At 33.6% G+C, this 18,325-nt stretch overlaps 1 protein-coding gene across 2 annotated transcripts in view; it reads left to right on the forward strand.

Annotated features, from left to right (window-relative positions):
- Positions 1-18,325, forward strand: part of LOC114330487 (unconventional myosin-XV) — a 368,864-nt gene that overhangs the window by 100,507 nt on the left and 250,032 nt on the right. For both annotated transcript variants that reach the window (XM_028279830.2, XM_028279831.2), the window contains exons 2-3: positions 7,825-8,001; positions 17,582-17,902. In XM_028279830.2, the coding sequence (XP_028135631.1) occupies positions 7,876-8,001; positions 17,582-17,902 (447 nt within the window). In that variant the 5' untranslated portion in view covers positions 7,825-7,875. The remainder of the gene's footprint in view (positions 1-7,824; positions 8,002-17,581; positions 17,903-18,325) is intronic.

Here is an 18,325-nt window from a genome sequence, read left to right on the forward strand (position 1 = left end):
ACTACAGTCTCAAAAAAGATTAAAGAACAAATACTGAAATGGTATTGTAATTCTTCACTTTCTGGTAAACATAAAGGTGTTTCATCCATTTGTCGTCTTCATCGGCAAAAAGTACTTTCTGAAATAGAATAAAATTTCCCATTGAAGAAGTAATATTATGTCAATAAATAAAATTTATTTATTTCCACTAAAATAATATAGGTAAGTTATAAAAAATGCCCTCGAAAATTCCTAAATAAATAATAAATCTTTGACAAGAAAATAACAAAAAATTTGGGAACAAGAAACCTACTACCCCTCTGAAAATTATACTCATAAAACATACCACAAGAGTGGAATTCTAAGTTACATATTGCATGATGTCCACTCTAGTGGACATGACTTCAAGGTGATGTTTTCAGTGAGTTTTTTTAATTATTTTGAAATTATAACAAAAGCTAATTGTGTAAAATACATAATTCTATAAGAAAAATAGGACACGCGCCAACTCGTAACTTTTAATGACAAAAATTTTCAAATCAAAATGTACACCGGCCACTTTGTAACTTTTCTATTACCTGACCTGCCAACTTTCTTCAGGTGAATTCGAAACCATTGATTAAATCTAATACCTTAAATCTAAACCGAATGTTTCTTGGTTTGTTTAAAAACATTATATATTATTATATGTGCCTACAAAAAATAGCAAAAATTGTATTTATCTTAATAAAATAATTGAAACAATATTATAGTGTTCCATTAACACGTGTTATAAATATTATTTCCATCAAGTATAGCTCTACACGAGCTTGGTTTTTATCAAGTAATTGTAAATTCAATATTTAAATGTTTAGCAATGATAAATTATTTATATCCGTCTGATAATTTAAAAGCAAAGAGATTTTCCATATTATGTTTATTTCAAGTCTAAAAGATTATACCTTTATTTAGTTACGAATTCACCGGTAGTTAATTGGTTACCGAAAAATTACCTGAGGGCCAGAGTTACCAATTGGCCTGGAATTAGGATGGAGGATTAAAATAGTTACGAATTCACCGGGACCCGAAAAATATTTTCTTACCCTTTTTTTGCTTTTCCATAGAAACTACGGGCACTTATTTCAGGCAATTCACAGGTGCCCATCGCGGTCAGGTGATGTATAGATACTATAACATAAACAAACTTCGACTTTCAAAAAAAATATTATAGATGGCGGTAGAATTACTTGATTAGAGTCCATTGAAAAGGATTTCATTCATTTTGCATAGGTTTCATGGAATTAAAATATATTTTTGGAGTTAAAAAAATCTGGTCAAAACGGCAAACAAGTGTATGTTCTCAAAAAAATTGATAGTGTGTAAAAAATGTTTTATTATCAGCTAAGTACTTTCAACACATAACGTGCCATCATCAGAGCTTCGTCCTCTTATAAAACGTTCATAGAAGAGCAGTTGCTAACGACAAAATAAAAAACATAGCTTCTGGGCAAAAGCCACAGATATCGGGTATAACAACCCCTTAAAATGAATAAATTCACATCTAATTTCTTTTTTATTTTAAAAAGAAAACATGGCTAGTCAAACCATTTTGAGCCCACGTGAACAGCTGAGGAGGACTGAGGTTTGACTCAGCCATGTTGTCTTTTTAAAATAAAAAAGAAATTAGATGTGAATTTATTCATTTTAAGGGGTTGTTATACCCGATATCTGTGGCTTTTGCCCAGAATCTATGTTTTTTATTGTGTCGTTTAGCAATTGCTCTTCTATGAAGGTTTTATAAGAGGACGAAGCTCTGATGATGGCACGTTATGTGTTGAAAGTAGGTACTTAGCTGATAATAAAACATTTTTTACACACTATCAATTTTTTTGAGAACATACACTTGTTTGCCGTTTTGACCTACTTAGAAGTGTGTACAAGTCTTACAGTCTATTCCAATTTCCAATTTAAAAAAATCTGTCCACTGGAGTGGACTCAATGCATGAGAGGGTTATACTGAAATGGTTTGGTCTTGTTGATCGTAAAAATCGTCGTAGAGCTGTTACAAGTTGATGGAAGGAGAAGTAGAGGGAAATCTAGCAGAAGGTGTATGGACTGTGAAGCAAAAGATGGAAGGACTCTGAGGCAGAAGATGGAAGGTCTGTGAGGCAGAAGACTGGAGTGAGAAAGGTTTAGGGAGAGAAGACACGATGGACAAAAATGAGTGGCAAAGAAGACTAAGCAACAGCGACAGCGACCCATGAAAATGGAAAAGCTGAAGAAAAACAAGAAGACAAAAGTAAAAGGGGATATATAGGGTGAGGCAGATAAAGGGCCTATTAGAAATATATCGAGAACCAAAATAAAGAAAATTATGAAAATTGGAATATAGGGGTTTTGAGGTGTGAACTATTTAATGAAAATATTTTGGTCTCTTTGTTACTTCCGGTTATACCGGAAGTTGATTGTAACTTCGTTTTTTTTAAATGGGGCACCCTATATATTTTTGCGTTTTTGGATTCTCCTCGATTTCTTATTTCTTAAAATATAAGGTTTTGTAATATTATACAGGGTAGATTAAAAGATAATTACGTTTTTTTATTAATTTCGTAGCAAAACTCACACCCTGTAGAATTGTAGTAGTTTTACATCAAAATCCCTTTGTATGTTCAAATGATTTTTAATATGGTCTACTATTGTTACCAATTATTAGTATAGCTAAATTTTGAATTTTAGTATACAGGGTGGGTCGAAACTCGGAATGTGTATTTTCTGAGTTTTCTTAAATGGAACACACTATATTTTAGTATTGTAATGAAATGGTATTTTATGGTACTTTTTAATTTCTTAAGCATTCCCTATACCCAACTGCTTTAATTTGTGCTTAATTGTTAATCGCACCAACAATCTTTACTACGTAGATATTTTGATAGCTTAACCATTATTGGCAATTTTAAGTATCAGTCTCGATTAGTATGTATTTATTTCCGAAAAATTATTTGTGATTGAATATTTTTACGGCCAACCTAATAAAATTTCAGGTATTTTGTGTTGCAATTAATGTTTGGCTTGAATCACCAATAACTCACAAATTGAAGCAGTTAGGTATAGGGATTGCTTAAGAAATTAAAAAGTATCCTAAAATAACATTTCATTGCAATACTAAAATACAGGGTGTTCTATTTAAGAAAACTCAGAAAATACTCATTCTGAGTTTCGACCAACCCTGTATACAAAAAAGGAAAAATTTAACTATACCACTAATTCTTAACATAGTAGACTATATTAAAAATCATTTTAACATAAACAGAGTTTATTATGTCAAACTACTACAATTCTACAGGGTGTGAATTTTGCTACGAAATTAATAAAAAAACGTAATTATCTTTTAACCTACCCTGTATAATATTACAAAAACTTATATTTAAGAAAGAAGAAATCAAGGAGAATCCAAAAATGTAAAAATATACAGGGTGTCCCGTTTAAAAAAACGAAGTTTTAACCAACTTCCGGTATAACCGGAAGTAGCAAAGAGACCAAAATATTTTCATTAAATAGTTCACACCTCAAAACCCCTGTATTTCGATTTTCATAATCTTCTTACCTTGAGTTCTCGAGATATTTCTAATAGGCCCTTTATCTGCCTCACCCTGTATACATTAGATGCCAAATCGTATTACCTACTTATATTTCGCTACATTTTTAAAATCATTGTACATATTATTTTTCTATCTACTCGTAAGTGACTCAAAGTTGACAAAAAAATCAATAATGATTCCTAGACAGAGATTCCTTCTTAAATGGTTGAAAATCTACATTTCATACCGTTGATAGGCGTGCATACATTTTTAATTGGCATGCTATTATCTGCAAAACAGTTACTCGGTCGAGCGGTTAACACGAGAGCCGTCTTAGATTTCATTGGACAAAAAAGAAAATGAAATTTTACCGGAAATCGGAATTACCGTGATTTCATTTGTGTTTTAAATATGTATTCCGTTAGGACAATTATAAGGTTTCTAATACTGTTCAGCTCCTAAATGGGTTCATTAATGTCATAACATTATTCTAATCGAAAAGAGATTAAATTTTGTCGGAACCAATAATGAAAATATTTTTGATGGAGAAATAGATAAAATAACATAAATTAAAAGCAATTAGTTATTATAAATAATGGTAAGTTTTTGCTCACTTACTCTCTCGGATTTTTACTGTGTTGTTTTTGACAGATGTCTTAGCAGATGTGTTGACATTGCAGGTATATTTATTATGTTAAGAAGATTAACTTAAGTAGTAAAATAATATTACCATAACTGAAGAGAACAATTTTATTCAAACTGGAACATGAAGTAAAAACCACTTCTATGTAAAAGGTATATTTACTAAAAATTTTTAGAATCCCAATGGATTCAATAAAATGAGCTCATCAGAACGTTTTCAAACCTATCGGTCCATCATCAGTGATTTGAATACTTGCAAAATAGCCCCAGAACCAAACAATGGTTGTGATTATAAATAAATCTACATTATGTTGAAATAAATTTAAAATGGCTAAACGCCGATGTTCAAGGATTAAACCTCGGCGTTTAGCCATTTTAAATTTATTTCAACATAATGTAGATTTATTTATAATCACAACCATTGTTTGGTTCTGGGGCTATTTTGCAAGTATTCAAATCACTGATGATGGACCGATAGGTTTGAAAACGTTCTGATGAACTCATTTTATTGAATCCATTGGGATTCTAAAAATTTTTAGTAAATATACCTTTTACATAGAAGTGGTTTTTACTTCATGTTCCAGTTTGTTTAACTATAAGGTATACAGCCAATCCAGGGAACTACCCCTTTTTAACAATTTTATTATTTTGAAATATTCATAACGCTTAAAGTTTAGTGTGTCGTTTTTTTTTACTGTCTTAGCAGCTGTACAGGTGTCTTCCTTTCACGATTTTATAATCTATTAAGGTGCCGCTAAAAATATATGTGAATTTAAGACTTTTACCTGTACTCATCGTTATTGGGGAAATACAGCTGACCCTTTATTAATAATAGCCGATTCTTATTTTAATCTCTTTAAAGACACAGGCAGTCGTGCTTTTGGAATAATTCTGGGGTGTTTGTTTGAAGAAACACCGAACCAAACACCCCAAACCACAAGCACCCAAACATCGAAAAAATCGAGTTAGCACCCAGGTCGCGTTAGGCCGATGCCACATTATGCGTTTTGACCGGATGCGGTGAAAACGCATCCGTTTCCAACGCAACCGGACCGACCTGTCACACTATGCGTTTAGTCTGGTGCAGTTTGTAAGCGCGTACCGATGACTCAAAACGCATCCGTTTCCAACGCAACCGGACCGATCTGTCACAGTATGCGTTTTCACCGGATGCGGCGGAAACGCATCCGGTCAAAACGCATAATGTGGCATCGGCCTTAGGTTAGGTATATTTCATCAGCAATAAAAGGATTAAGGGGATGGGTACGTATTTTTGGCTGCAATGCTATTCAAATGGGGATTCATTTTTTTCGAATCCTGGGAAAACTAATAATTCTTTTTGAAAAATTTAAAGGCAGAATGAAAGATTACGTTCTTACCGAGGGTCGAAAGTTCCTGAAAACTTCTATGTTAATTTTAATAAATTACAGTGAAAAACTAAGAGAAAATGTAGTGTGATTTTTAATTTCAAATATGTCATTCAAAAGAAACTTTTTATTTTTTCTAAGGGACTTTCGGCCCTCGATAATAAATAAGTCTTTCATTCTGCGTTTAAATTTGTTAAAAATATTTATTAGTTTTTTCAGGATCCGAAAAAAATGGACACCATGTCCGTGGTGATATTTTCCAAATCGAACATTCGCTATCTTTGTCATACAACGTACTAAGTCAAATAGAATATGATGACAAGACAGTGACAGTTTTAAATATTTGACATAGCATCGGGAATATTTTGAGTTGTTGATTAAATAATATTGATAGTGTATTTGAGAAATAATAATTGATTTAAGACGTGGACTTAATAAAAAGTTTATTGTTTATTATTTATGGAAGATCCAAGCAGAGAATACATCAGGATATATTCTGTGATACAAGTATTTTTTTGTTAAAGTTGTTCAAAATTGTAATCGTTCCAGATTAACAATATATTATTAAAAAATCAGTTTAACACTTTTCCTCTTTTCTCGATTAAGTATTAGTTTGTGTTGTACATACCGGAGGACGTTTGAGTTAGAATAAATTCATTATCTCGAGAATGGGTGAATTTGGAGAGAAATCCTGATACAGGTCGATTTTTATTTTCAAATTGTGACTTTTTGTCATATTTAATCATATTAGTGACGTACTCCATCTGGGTGTGATGACTTAATCGATGATTTTTTTAAATACGAGTAGGGGTTGTGTGATAGCTCATTTGAAAGGTTATTTAATCCTCTATTCAGTGGTATAAACATTGACATAATTATTTATACAGGGTGTCTCAGAAAAATTAATTTTGAATTAAATTAATTGAGAAAAAAGAAGAGTGTATGTAATTCATTTAATTCAAAATACGTTTTAGTGCTGTCAGAGAACAGAAAGAAATGTTTATTCGACATATAAATGTTTATTCGATAAATAAATGTTCTTTTCGGTTAAATTCAATGTTAAAGCTACCACCCACCTGTCTCTTAGCAGTTTGAACATTGAATTTAAGCGAAAAGCAATGTTTATTTGTGAAATAATAGCTATTTGTATAACAAGGGAGGAAAGTGTAACTTTTCCTCCCGAGAATGAAGTTTACTGCCCGACGCGTAGCGGAGGGCAGTAATCATTCAAGGGAGGAAAAGGCACTTTACTCCCATGTTATACATATGGTTTTTCCACCTTCCTCAAATAACAAGTAATTTTTTCATTTTTACTTAATTTATTTATGTAACTAACCAACAAAATTTATTAGAACTAAAACAACAAGTAGGTACAATGCAACTGTCAACTGTCAAATATAAGTCAAATTATTAATGTAAACATTGTTAAATCAAAATAACAATTTACTGTTTTTTACCATTCTGCAAAATAGAGGGTGTTTTATAAATAAACGTTAAAATGTATAGATACTTCGTAATAGAAAATAGATATTATACAGGGCGTCAATAAGTTATATTTCATGAATGAAATACTATGACGTCACTTTTACTTTTCCTCCCTAGGGAGGAAAAATATTTTCCTCCCTAGGGAGGAAAAGTACAACTTTGCTCCCTACAATCAGGTCCGGAAAAGTATACTTTCGGTAGAGGTAGGTGGAAAACATTTTTACCTGTTTTCTGACAGCAGTAAAATGTATTTTAAATTAAATAAATTGCTTACATTCTTCTTTTTAGGTCAATTAATTTATTCAAAAAAAAAATTTTTTTGCCACCCTGTATAAATAATTAGGTTATTGTTTATATTACTGAATAGAGAATTGAATAACCTTTCAAATAAGCTATCACACAACCCCTACTATCATTTAAAAAAATCATCTATTACGTCATCACGCCCAGATGGATGACGTCACTAGTATGACATATATGCCAAAAAGTCATAATTTAATTGGGGGGCGTGGCTCCCCCCAATCTTTTCGGGTGCTCTAAACTATATTATCAAAAATCATAGTGTGCAAAATGTAATGTGCAAAATCTTCACGTCTGCCCCCCGGCCCCGCCTGAAAATTTTTATATGGGCGCCCATGTACCTAATCTAATTATTTGATTTTGATTCGTTCCGTTTATATATTGTTTAAATTTTGTTCTTAATGACGGCTTAAAAGTAAATAATGTATATTTATATGTTTTTAGATATACATATCAGAACAGTTTAATATTAATTGTGGTAATTCTTGTTACAGACAATAGAAAATGATCCGTGATACATACAAACCGTGAAAACCATTTTCAAAATGGACTGGAATACAGGCGATTTAATTTGGTTCGACCCAGGAGTCGGCCACTGGCTACCTGGAGAAGTACTTGAGTGCCACAAAAGTGCCAATGTTCTCACTGTTCAAGCAATCATCAGTGGAAAGGTAAGTGCTAAATTATAATAAAATATTTATAAACGACAGAACTTGTAAAAGTATATAAATACGAAGTATGGCTATTAAGTTCCCAGACTGTTGATATAACGTCTTTATTTGGCAATTTTGTTTTTCCACTTGGGCACTCGAAGCTAGGACCAATAATTCCCGGACAAATAATCCCGGACAAAAATCCCCACAAATTATCCCTGGACAAGAAATCCCCGGACAAAATATCTCTGGACAAATAATCCCCTGACAAAAAAATCCTCACAAAAAATTCCGGACAAATATTTCCCACAAATATTTTTGGAAGCTATATAGGACTAATTATCCCCGGACAAATATTCCCGAACAAAAAATCCCCACAAATTATCCCTGGACAAAAAATCCCCGGACAAAAAATAACCACAAAAAATCCCGGACAAATAGTCCCCAAGAAATATATGGTGCCGAATAGTTCTCTATAGGTTTTCCCGAAATTTTACCAAATTTCGAATTTCAATTCCATGCTGAAAACTTAAAATTTTACATGACAAAGGAGTGTGAGTTTTTTTAAAAGTGGAAGATATGGGGAATGAGCTAAGGCCCCGTTCTCATGACAGGCACTTATTGCGCGTTTTTATAACGCGCGATTACAACTACAACTACATACATTTAGGTCATTAAAACGCGCGTTGGCATGTGAACGGTTTCAAGTAAAATGTATGTAGTTGTGATCGCGCGTAATCAAAACGCGCGTTAAGCGACTGTCAAGAGAACGGGGCCTTGGCTCATTCCCCATATCTTTAACGATTTTTGAAAAAATTCACTCTTTTGTCATGTATATTTTGAGGTTTTCAGCATGAAATTGGAATTCGAAATTTGGTAAAATTTCGGGAAAACTTTTAGACAACTATTCGGCAGCCAATATTTCTTGGGGATTTTTGTCCAAGATTTTTTGTGGGGATATTTTGTCCAAAAAAATTTGTGGGGATTATTTGTCCAATATTTTTTGTGGGGATTTTTTGTCCGGGGATTATTTGTCCGGGGATTTTTTGTCCAGGGATAATTTGTGGGGATTTTTTGTCCGGGCTTATTTGTCCGGGGATTATTTGTCCGGACCCCTTTTTTTGGACAAAATATCCCTACAAAAAATCTTGGACAAAAAATTCCCAAGAAATATTTGCTGCCGAATAGTTCTCTAAAAGTTTTCCCTAAATTTGACCAAATTTCGAATTCCAATTCCATGCTGAAAACATCAAATTTTACATGACAAAAGAATGTGAGTTTTTTCAAAAATCGTGGAAGATATGGGAAGGCTAAGGCCCCGTTCTCATGACAGGCGCTTAACGCGCGTTTTGATAACGCGCGATTACAACTACATACATTTTACTTTAGACCGTTCACATGCCAACGCGCGTTTTAATGACCTAAAACGCGCGTTAGCATGTGAACAAAACGCGCGCTGGCATGTGAACAGTCTTCAGTAAAAGGTATGTAGTTGTAATCGCGCGTTATCAAAACGCGCGTTAAGCGCCTATCATGAGAACGGGGCCTTAGCTCATTCCCCATATCTTCCACGATTTTTGAACAAACTCACACTATTTTGTCATGTAAAATTTGAAGTTTTCAGCATGGAATTGGAATTTGAAATTTGGTAAAATTTCGGGAAAACTTTTAGAGAACTATTCGGCAGCAAATATTTCTTGGAGAAAAAATTTGTGGGGATTATTTGTCCGGATTTTTGTGGGGATTTTTTGTCCGGGGATTTTTTGTCCAGGGATAATTTGTGGGAATTTTTTTGTCCGGGATTATTTGTCCGCGGATTATCTGTCCGGACCCCATTAAGAAGCTGTCTTGACTTTAGAATTTGCTTATCTGTACTTTTTTACTCTCGGAAAGTTTGGGGTCTTAAAATATTGTATTTATATGGTATTAAACCCCAATTAATTTTAATTAAAATTACATTTTACATATGTGTTAGATATTTTGATCTCCAATCCGGAAATCGTTTTCAAAAAATTTTTATAGGTTAAGAAATTATACTAACCTGACAGTTGACTTATTTGACCTCAATCTTGTAGACAAATTGCCATCTTTTGAATTGAAATTCTGAGGGTGATGTTGTCCTCTGGAATAATTGATATCCAATTTTAATCTTTATCTGCATTTGCATTGCATATGTAGTTAATTATAGACGATATGTCTCTATTCTAGTCTATTCTATTTAACCCTATTTAACCCGTTACTGTCAGTAATCCGAGCCTGCTTCATTCTGTTGATGAGTTTGCTACAAATCTTCCTTCATTTATCATGATTAAGGCTGATTTTTTGATTTTTCTCTTTACTGTGTGTTTCTTTCATGCCTATTGATACTTCTTTCCGTTGTACTCTGTGCTCATTGTCCCAGGCATGTTTGAATATCTGAAATGGATCTGTCAAACTCTCTGTTTTTAATAGACAATTTATGCTTATTTATCCTAACACATATTGGTCTTGATGTTTCTCCCACATAGACAATATTGGATTCGCAAGATATTTTATACACGCAGTTCTTGGATCTCTTCTGTGTATTATTTGGTTGGGTTTTGGAAACATTAGATCTTGATGTGATGGTATTTTAAAATTTTGTTGTGATATATTATGTATTTCCTTTCCATTTTAATTTTTCTGATAAACCCTTTACATGTGACATTGTGAGTGTTTCTGAATGGATTGTGTTGTTTTGTCGTTTCCTTTCTTTAAACTTATGAAATTCCTTGTTTATAAATAACAATGGATAATCATTTTTTGTGAAGATCTTTGTTAGCACGTTTTTTCTTCCTGAAACGTTTTGGTTTTGGTTTGGGCAGGTGTTTTGGGCTCTATCATGTAATTCTTTGATGATAACCATTTTAATATTTCTGTATTTTGACCAGGGCCGTAAGTACGATGTTGGGGCGGGGCAAACGTGATCTGGGGCCCCCTACTGGGAGGTCTGGGGAATTTACCCCCCAGCGGAAGGAAGGGCCCGGAAAAATGTTTGATATTTAACCCATTGAAAGTGCATTTTCTCTCCTGTGTGAACACCACACTCTCTTCTTTCTTTTTTTCAGCATGTTCTGCAATAACTATAAAATTAGCAGTGCTAATGATTACATCTTCATCTGTACCTGACATTGCGTACGGATCATCAACGAATGCGTTGATGCCAACCAAGCGAACACCTACGAGTTCGTTCCTTCGTTCGTGTTCGCTTTTCGCTTTGATTTAAATGCACTTTAAGATGCTTTAAGCAACCTTAAGAGCCAAACACACTCAGTGAAGCTGGTCAGTGTATTGGTGGGACTGATCTTAATGTGCTCATTCTATCTTCTATCTAAATCACGACATCTTGATTAAAAAACTAAATTTCTATGGAATTAGAGGTATTTCTTTGAATTGGTTCCAATCCTACTTAAATAATAGGAAACAACTAGTTACAGCAAATGATACTGACTCTAGTCTCAAAAACATTGTATGTGGAGTACCGCAAGGTTCAGTATTGGGTCCTCTTCTGTTCCTTATCTTCATAAATGACACCACTTATTTAAAAATCAATGGGAACATTTTTCTTTTTTTTTCTTTTTTGTTCTTTTTCTTTTTTTTTCTTTTTCTTTTTTTTCTTTTTTCTTTTTTCTTTTTGCTGATGATACCAGTATCACTTGGAGCAACTCAACTATTGCATCTCTTCATGAAACTATAACTTCGGATCTACTGACGATAAAGACCTGGTCTGACTCTAATTTACTCTCTTTTAATATAGACAAAACAGTAGCATTATCCTATAAAGGAGCTCTTCAACCTTTGCCTCTTAATAACAGCCAGATCAGTACCATTGATTCTGTAAAATTTTTTGGTATTTTTTTAGAAGCAACCTCAAATGGTCCCTTCATATCGATTGGTTAAGTAAGAAACTCGCCTCAGCTTGCTATGCAATAAAATCTGTCTCAAGGGAACTCAATTTAGCATCTTCTAAAATAACATATTTTTCGTTGTTCGAGTCTCATCTTCGATATGGTCTTCCTTTTTGGGCTTCTAGTACAGCTGCTCAATTTGATGTTATTTTTAAATTGCAAAAAAGAGCAATAAGATATCTGTTTGGCCTCAGAACATCTACACATTGCAGAAGTTACTTCAGAAATCACGAAATTTTAACACTTCCATCTTTATATATTCTAGAAACGGTTTGTTTAATTCGTAAACACCTTCATGTCTTTCCAGCAAGGCCCAATCATATTTACTCCACCAGAAATTCAATCTTTGATATTTATTTACCGATCCCATCCACTGAGTTAGTAAAGAAATCTATATTATATTCCGCAAAAAAACTTTACAACCATCTCCCTTTACAACTTAAATCTGCAACATATTTCCCAAAGTTCCGTAAAATGACCAAAGCCTATCTATCTAAAAGACCATATTATTCAATAGAAGAATTGCTTAATGAATAACTAAGAAAATTGGGTTTCATAGGCAGCAGCTTAAACTGTCAGTTCCTAATGTTGTATTTTATTTGTTGTATGTTCAATGTGCAATTTATATAAATTTTGCAATTATTGTTTTTGTCTTTGGTTTTATATCATATTTACTGTATATTGACGATTTATCTAATTTTAGTAAATTGTAGTTGTTATTTGTTATTTGTTGTTGATATTATTTTTCTTTTGACTGTATGTAAGCTTTGTCCATAAAATTGTAAAAATTTTCAGTGACAATAATGCATATTTCTATTCTATTCTATTCTATTCTATTCTATTCTATTCTATTCTATTCTATTCTATTCTATTCTTACCTATACCTTTCTTTTCAAAATGTAGTACCTACCATGTGGTTCCTTTCACGTACCAAGATGTGGTCTGGGGTAAATTAGTTAAGACAATGTAGCTGGGACCTGGGGCCCCTATTCCGGTTGCATTTTTGTTTTTTTTAGCCAAAATAACTAAATTTCCTCAGTAACAATTTATATCTTTACCAAAGGTCTCGGGGGCCCCAGTTTAGTCCGGGCCTCCTCTTTAAAAAGCAGTTTAGGTTTTATTACGCCGCAAGAACTAATTTCCTAAGTAATAATTTAAATTTTTATGTTAAGGTCTCGGGAACCTCAGGTTAGCTCAGGCCTCAGGGGCCCCAGTTCTGTTTCAATTGTATTTTAGTCGAAAAGACTAATTTCCCCAGTGAAAAATTAAAACTTTATGTTGCGTTCTTTTTGAAATTGTGTCATTTGAAAATATTTCGTTGGGATCGGCTTTTAAAACACATATTTTTATTTCCCTTGTTAAAATCTATGCACGGCCAACCAAACGGGGGCCCCCTTGATCGGGGGCCCCGGGGCACTGCCCCGGTTGCCCCAATGTTATTTACGGCCCTGATTTGACAGTTTTCAATACAAACTTATATCATGTTACTATTCGTATTTTGGGGTTTTTTGTTTAATTAATTTTTTTCTTTTTGTCATTCTTACGCTCTTTGTATTCTTCTTCATAACAAATATCTGGGAATAAACCTTTATCGAGGCGAGAGATCATATTTCTTACCGTGTGGACCAAGAGCTAGCAACGTCGAAAAAAAAATTATTTTAAGACGGCTGATTCTTTCATATATTGTTCCCTATGCTTCCTCGAACACCGTACCGGCCATCTGGCTACTGATACAGGTTGCGTTCATTACTGCGCAGCACACTTGTACAGGTAAACATATCGAATTTAAAATTATTGTAAGACGAAAAATTTTTTTGTCATTACTTTTTAAACATTATTATAAATATGAACTGTAATTGCCAGACATTTCTGTGGTTTAAAAAGTAATGACCAAAAAAATTTTTCATCCTAAAATAATTTAAATTCAATATACAGGGCGATTGATGAGTGTGATAAAGCTCAGTAGATCCGCTATAGTAATAGATAGCAATAAAAGTTAATAATACAAATTGTGCCAACTTTCAGCTTCACATTACGAAATTGGTTAGATTGTTAAAGGGTGTTCGATAACATAGTGGCAGACCAAACTTATGTTTTTTTTAATGGAACACCCTATATTTTATTTTACATTCGAAATCCTCTTAACTTCCCATCACAAAAATATAAAGGTTTGTTGTTATATAGAGCTTTTACAAAGTTATAACCAATTTTTTATGAAAATCGTAAAAAGTTCAGCTCCCTGTATAAATAAAAAAAGCACAACAGCGATGGTTTATTGGTGCCCTATTTTTTTGTTGATTGTGAAAATTTTTAGGAATTGTTGATATTGCTAATTTTCCTTATATCGAATAGAGGGTGAGTCAAAACGCAAGTACATTGTTTATTGTTTAGAAATTTTAAATGGAACACCCTGTATTTTATATTACTATCGAAAAATGTCATTACCATACTTTAATTTTTGTATAATATTTCCTATGCTTAAATTTGTCAGTTTTCGAGGTATTTTCATTTTTCAGAGCAAGTTATTAATTACACAATAGAACACCCTAATTAGGGTGTTCTATTTTAAATTACTGTGAAAATAATCTACTTGCGTTTCGACTCACCCTGTATTCGATATAAAGAAAATTGGCAATATCAACCATTTTTATAAATTTTGACAATGAGCAAAAAATATGGCACCAATAAACCATTGCTGTTGTGTTTATTTTTATTTATACAGGGAGCTGAACTTATTACAATTTTCATAGAACATTGGTTATAACTTTGTAAATACCCTGTATAACATAACAAACCTACATTTTTGTGATGGGGAAGTTAAGAAGATTTCGAATATAAAATAAAATATGGAGTGTTCCATTTAAGAAAACAACAGTTTCTTCTACCACTATGTTATCGAATCTTCTACATTCTAACTAATTTTGTAATGTTAAGAGCAAAGTTAGCTACAATTTTTGTTATTAACTTTTATTGCTATCTATTATAGCGGATCTACTAAGCTTTTTCACACTAATCAATCACCCTGATTTTGTGTTTACCTGTACAGGTGCTGCGCAGTAATGAACGCAACCTGTATCAGCAGCCAGATGGCCGGTACGGTGTTCGAGGAAGCATAGGGAACAATATATGAAAGAATCAGCCGTCTTAAAATGATTTCTCGAAAACGTTGCTGTCGGACAAACTTTGATATAAGGGAATACATACTGGAACAGGGGAAGTTTTAATTGTGGAACAGGTTACAGATTTCGAACGTCCGACTACGAAAACGTCCCATGTGTATAGCAATACCGATTTGTCTGCAACCGGGGGGAGAAGAGACGACAGACGTTCGTTTATGCGGTGCAAGTGACCTTGAGGGTTTTTGTTACCTCTGTTATACTGTTGTTCCGAAGCTATTTTCTTGTGGAATTTTTATAATCAAGTATATTCAAATGGGAAATAAGCCACAATTTTACCTAAAAATGATTTTATTAACGTTTCGACGCCCAAGTCGGGTGTCGTTGTCAAAATACAAAATAATATTAAATAAACAAAAATGTTGTTGCTTAGTAAAAAATTCTTCTAATAATTTATTTAATCTGACTCATTTATATCGGCAATTCAGACACGTATTATACATTTTAAAGTAGACGACTTTAAAAATGATATTGCCAATATTGATGAGTTGCGTTCCTGGGACGACTTTACTAAAATATAGTTCATTCGATTACATGAAATCAATCCCAACTCAAGAATAGCCGCCATAAAAAATCATAGCATGTGATATGTTAATATTGGACAACTTGGACGTTGAAACGTTAATAAAATCATTTTTAGGTAAAATTGTGGCTTATTTCCCATTTGAATATACTTGATTGTTATACTGTATTTTGTCGGACAGAACTTCCAATTAATTTGTTACCCTTTCATTAAACTCTCATGCAAAAATCAGGTTATTTACCACCAATATAATTACTGTCATTTGACATGTTCTACGTGCCGGACTTATTAAAATGCCCAACATATTTTTCGGAAAAACATGTCATATATTGTATAAAGTTTGCTATTGAATAAACTGAAAAACAACCTGCTAGTTTTTACAATTATAAAATTGTCAGGATGACATGTTCCGCAATTAAAATCACATTCCACAATTAAAACTTCCTCTGTTACAGTGTTCCCATACATCAAAGTTTGTCCGACTAGACACCGTTAAGATATTAACAAATTTTCAGCTTGCTATTAATCAATTTTTTTTGATATGCGGGACCCAGACCTATATGTCTGACAATCGTGGGATTCGAGTCATCAACTCAGTAAACTACACATTTCAAAGAATTGCCAGGCCACTGTGTAATTAATCCATGGCCGTAACTACCATTGGGGCAACCGGGGCATTGCCCCGGGGTCCCCGGACAAAAGGGGCCCCGGAGAGGCCCCTTTTTGATTGGCCGTGCATAGATTTTAACAAGGAAATTAAAATATGTATTTTCAAAGCCGATCCCAACGAAATATTTTCAAATGACACAATTTTAAAATGACCTTACAGGGGCACCCTAGACATAAATTTTTAATTTTTAACTTTGGAAATTAGTCTTTTCGACTAAAATGCAATTGGAACAGAACAGGGGCCCATGAGGCATGAGCTAAGCTGGGTCCCCCGAGACCTTAACATAACAATTTAAATCATTACTTAGGAAATGAGTTATTTCGGCGTAATAAAACTTAAAATGCCATTGGAAGAGGGGCCCGGGCTGAGCTGGGGCTTTCGTATAGATATAAAGGATAGAAGGATGAATTAGCGAAATCTGAAAACCATGAAGTAGAAATTTGCCATAACTCTAAAGAAAATGATCAAAATCTGCGTGATCTGGAAGCAGAATCAATTACTAAAGAGTCTGGTCGTAGTGAAGATGCCATTCCGATTTTAGAAGCAACCTCTACAGATAAAGAAGTAAGCTTGTGCGATATTTTCTCAAAAACTGTGCATGAAAGTAACCTGAGACCTGAAGCGAAAACTTATCCAGGCCGGACCTTTTCAGCATGATGGACCTTTTTCAGAGATAAAAATCAACAGGGTAGATGTTCCTCAAACCACTTTTACACCTTCATCACTAAGGGGTAAATGAAGCTAAGAAGAAATTGGTTGTGCTACTCTAAAATAAATGATAGTGTTTAGTGTCTTCCTTGCTGGTTATTTTCTGACCATAAAGAAACTCCTGTCATGGAATGCATTGAAATGCGTTTTCAAGAGGTTAAATATCAAACACTTTTCCGGACTTTCTTCCCCCCTTCAGCTGGAGGGTAAACCCCCAGGCCCCCGATAGGGGCCCCCAGATCACGTTTGCCCTGGGGCCCCTAACATCGAACTTACGGCCCTGCATTAATCTAACTTAAATTTATTGTACATTTTTTAAACAATTATTTTTTTAGAAGTCTTATACATACTTATTCTGTCATATATTATAGAACGGTATAAAAATATCACAATAATTAATTGTTAGAGATGTTTCTATCTTGTTCCTTTATCAAAAATAAATTTTTAAAACTGAACTAGGTAATACAAGGAAATTACTTCATAAAAGTGTTAAATGTCTGTTCAAATAATAATCAATGAAACTCTTTGTTGGTAATGAAATAATTGTAAAATAAATTGGTCTGAAATTGTATTGTTAATTCGCATCTCTTTCTAGCCACAAAACTTCGCCCTGGCAGAAGGAGAAGGCCAAGTTAGGCGACGCCAAGACCTGGGCGTCAAAGGTGTTGAAGACATGATCCAGCTATCAGACCTTCACGAAGCAGCTCTCCTATGGAATCTTAAATTACGTTACGACCATGATCTTATTTATACATACGCCGGCTCGATTTTGATAGCAGTTAATCCATATCGAAACTTCGATGGAAGTTATGGCTTGGAGACTGCACAAAGCTATAGGGGTAGAATGATTGGAGATTTACCGCCACATATATTTGCACTAGGATCTGCTGCCTATTCAGCCCTGCCTGTACCTCAAGTAAGTAAAAAATAGTACATTTTTTATCTTTATTTTGTTTTACAAAAGTTGTTGTGATTGATGTTTCTTTATTAACATAAATAGTGATAGTAACCCGCATTTCCTAATGTTTGACAACATGGTAGCTTCATTATATATTCAAAATGAAAATGATCTCGTACAGAGTGATTCTAATATTATTACTTCGGTTAGCTTCCAAAGTAATAGACCAAGAGGCAGAGCTGAAAAATCTATTTGAATTTACTAAAGCTAGATTTTTCACAGTTGATTACTGTGAGTGTGTAGAGAAACATACTCCGGTCGGTCAAGCGAAACGTAGAACAAGGGTTACTGAGAGAGTATCAAAGTTGCTTTCCTACGAAGCTAATTATTTTCATTTACTAAGGCTGAAAATCAGTACACACATTCTAAATTAAATATAAA

Source organism: Diabrotica virgifera, chromosome 5 (genome assembly GCF_917563875.1).
Source record: "Diabrotica virgifera virgifera chromosome 5, PGI_DIABVI_V3a".
In the NCBI taxonomy this organism is placed as follows: domain Eukaryota; kingdom Metazoa; phylum Arthropoda; class Insecta; order Coleoptera; family Chrysomelidae; genus Diabrotica; species Diabrotica virgifera.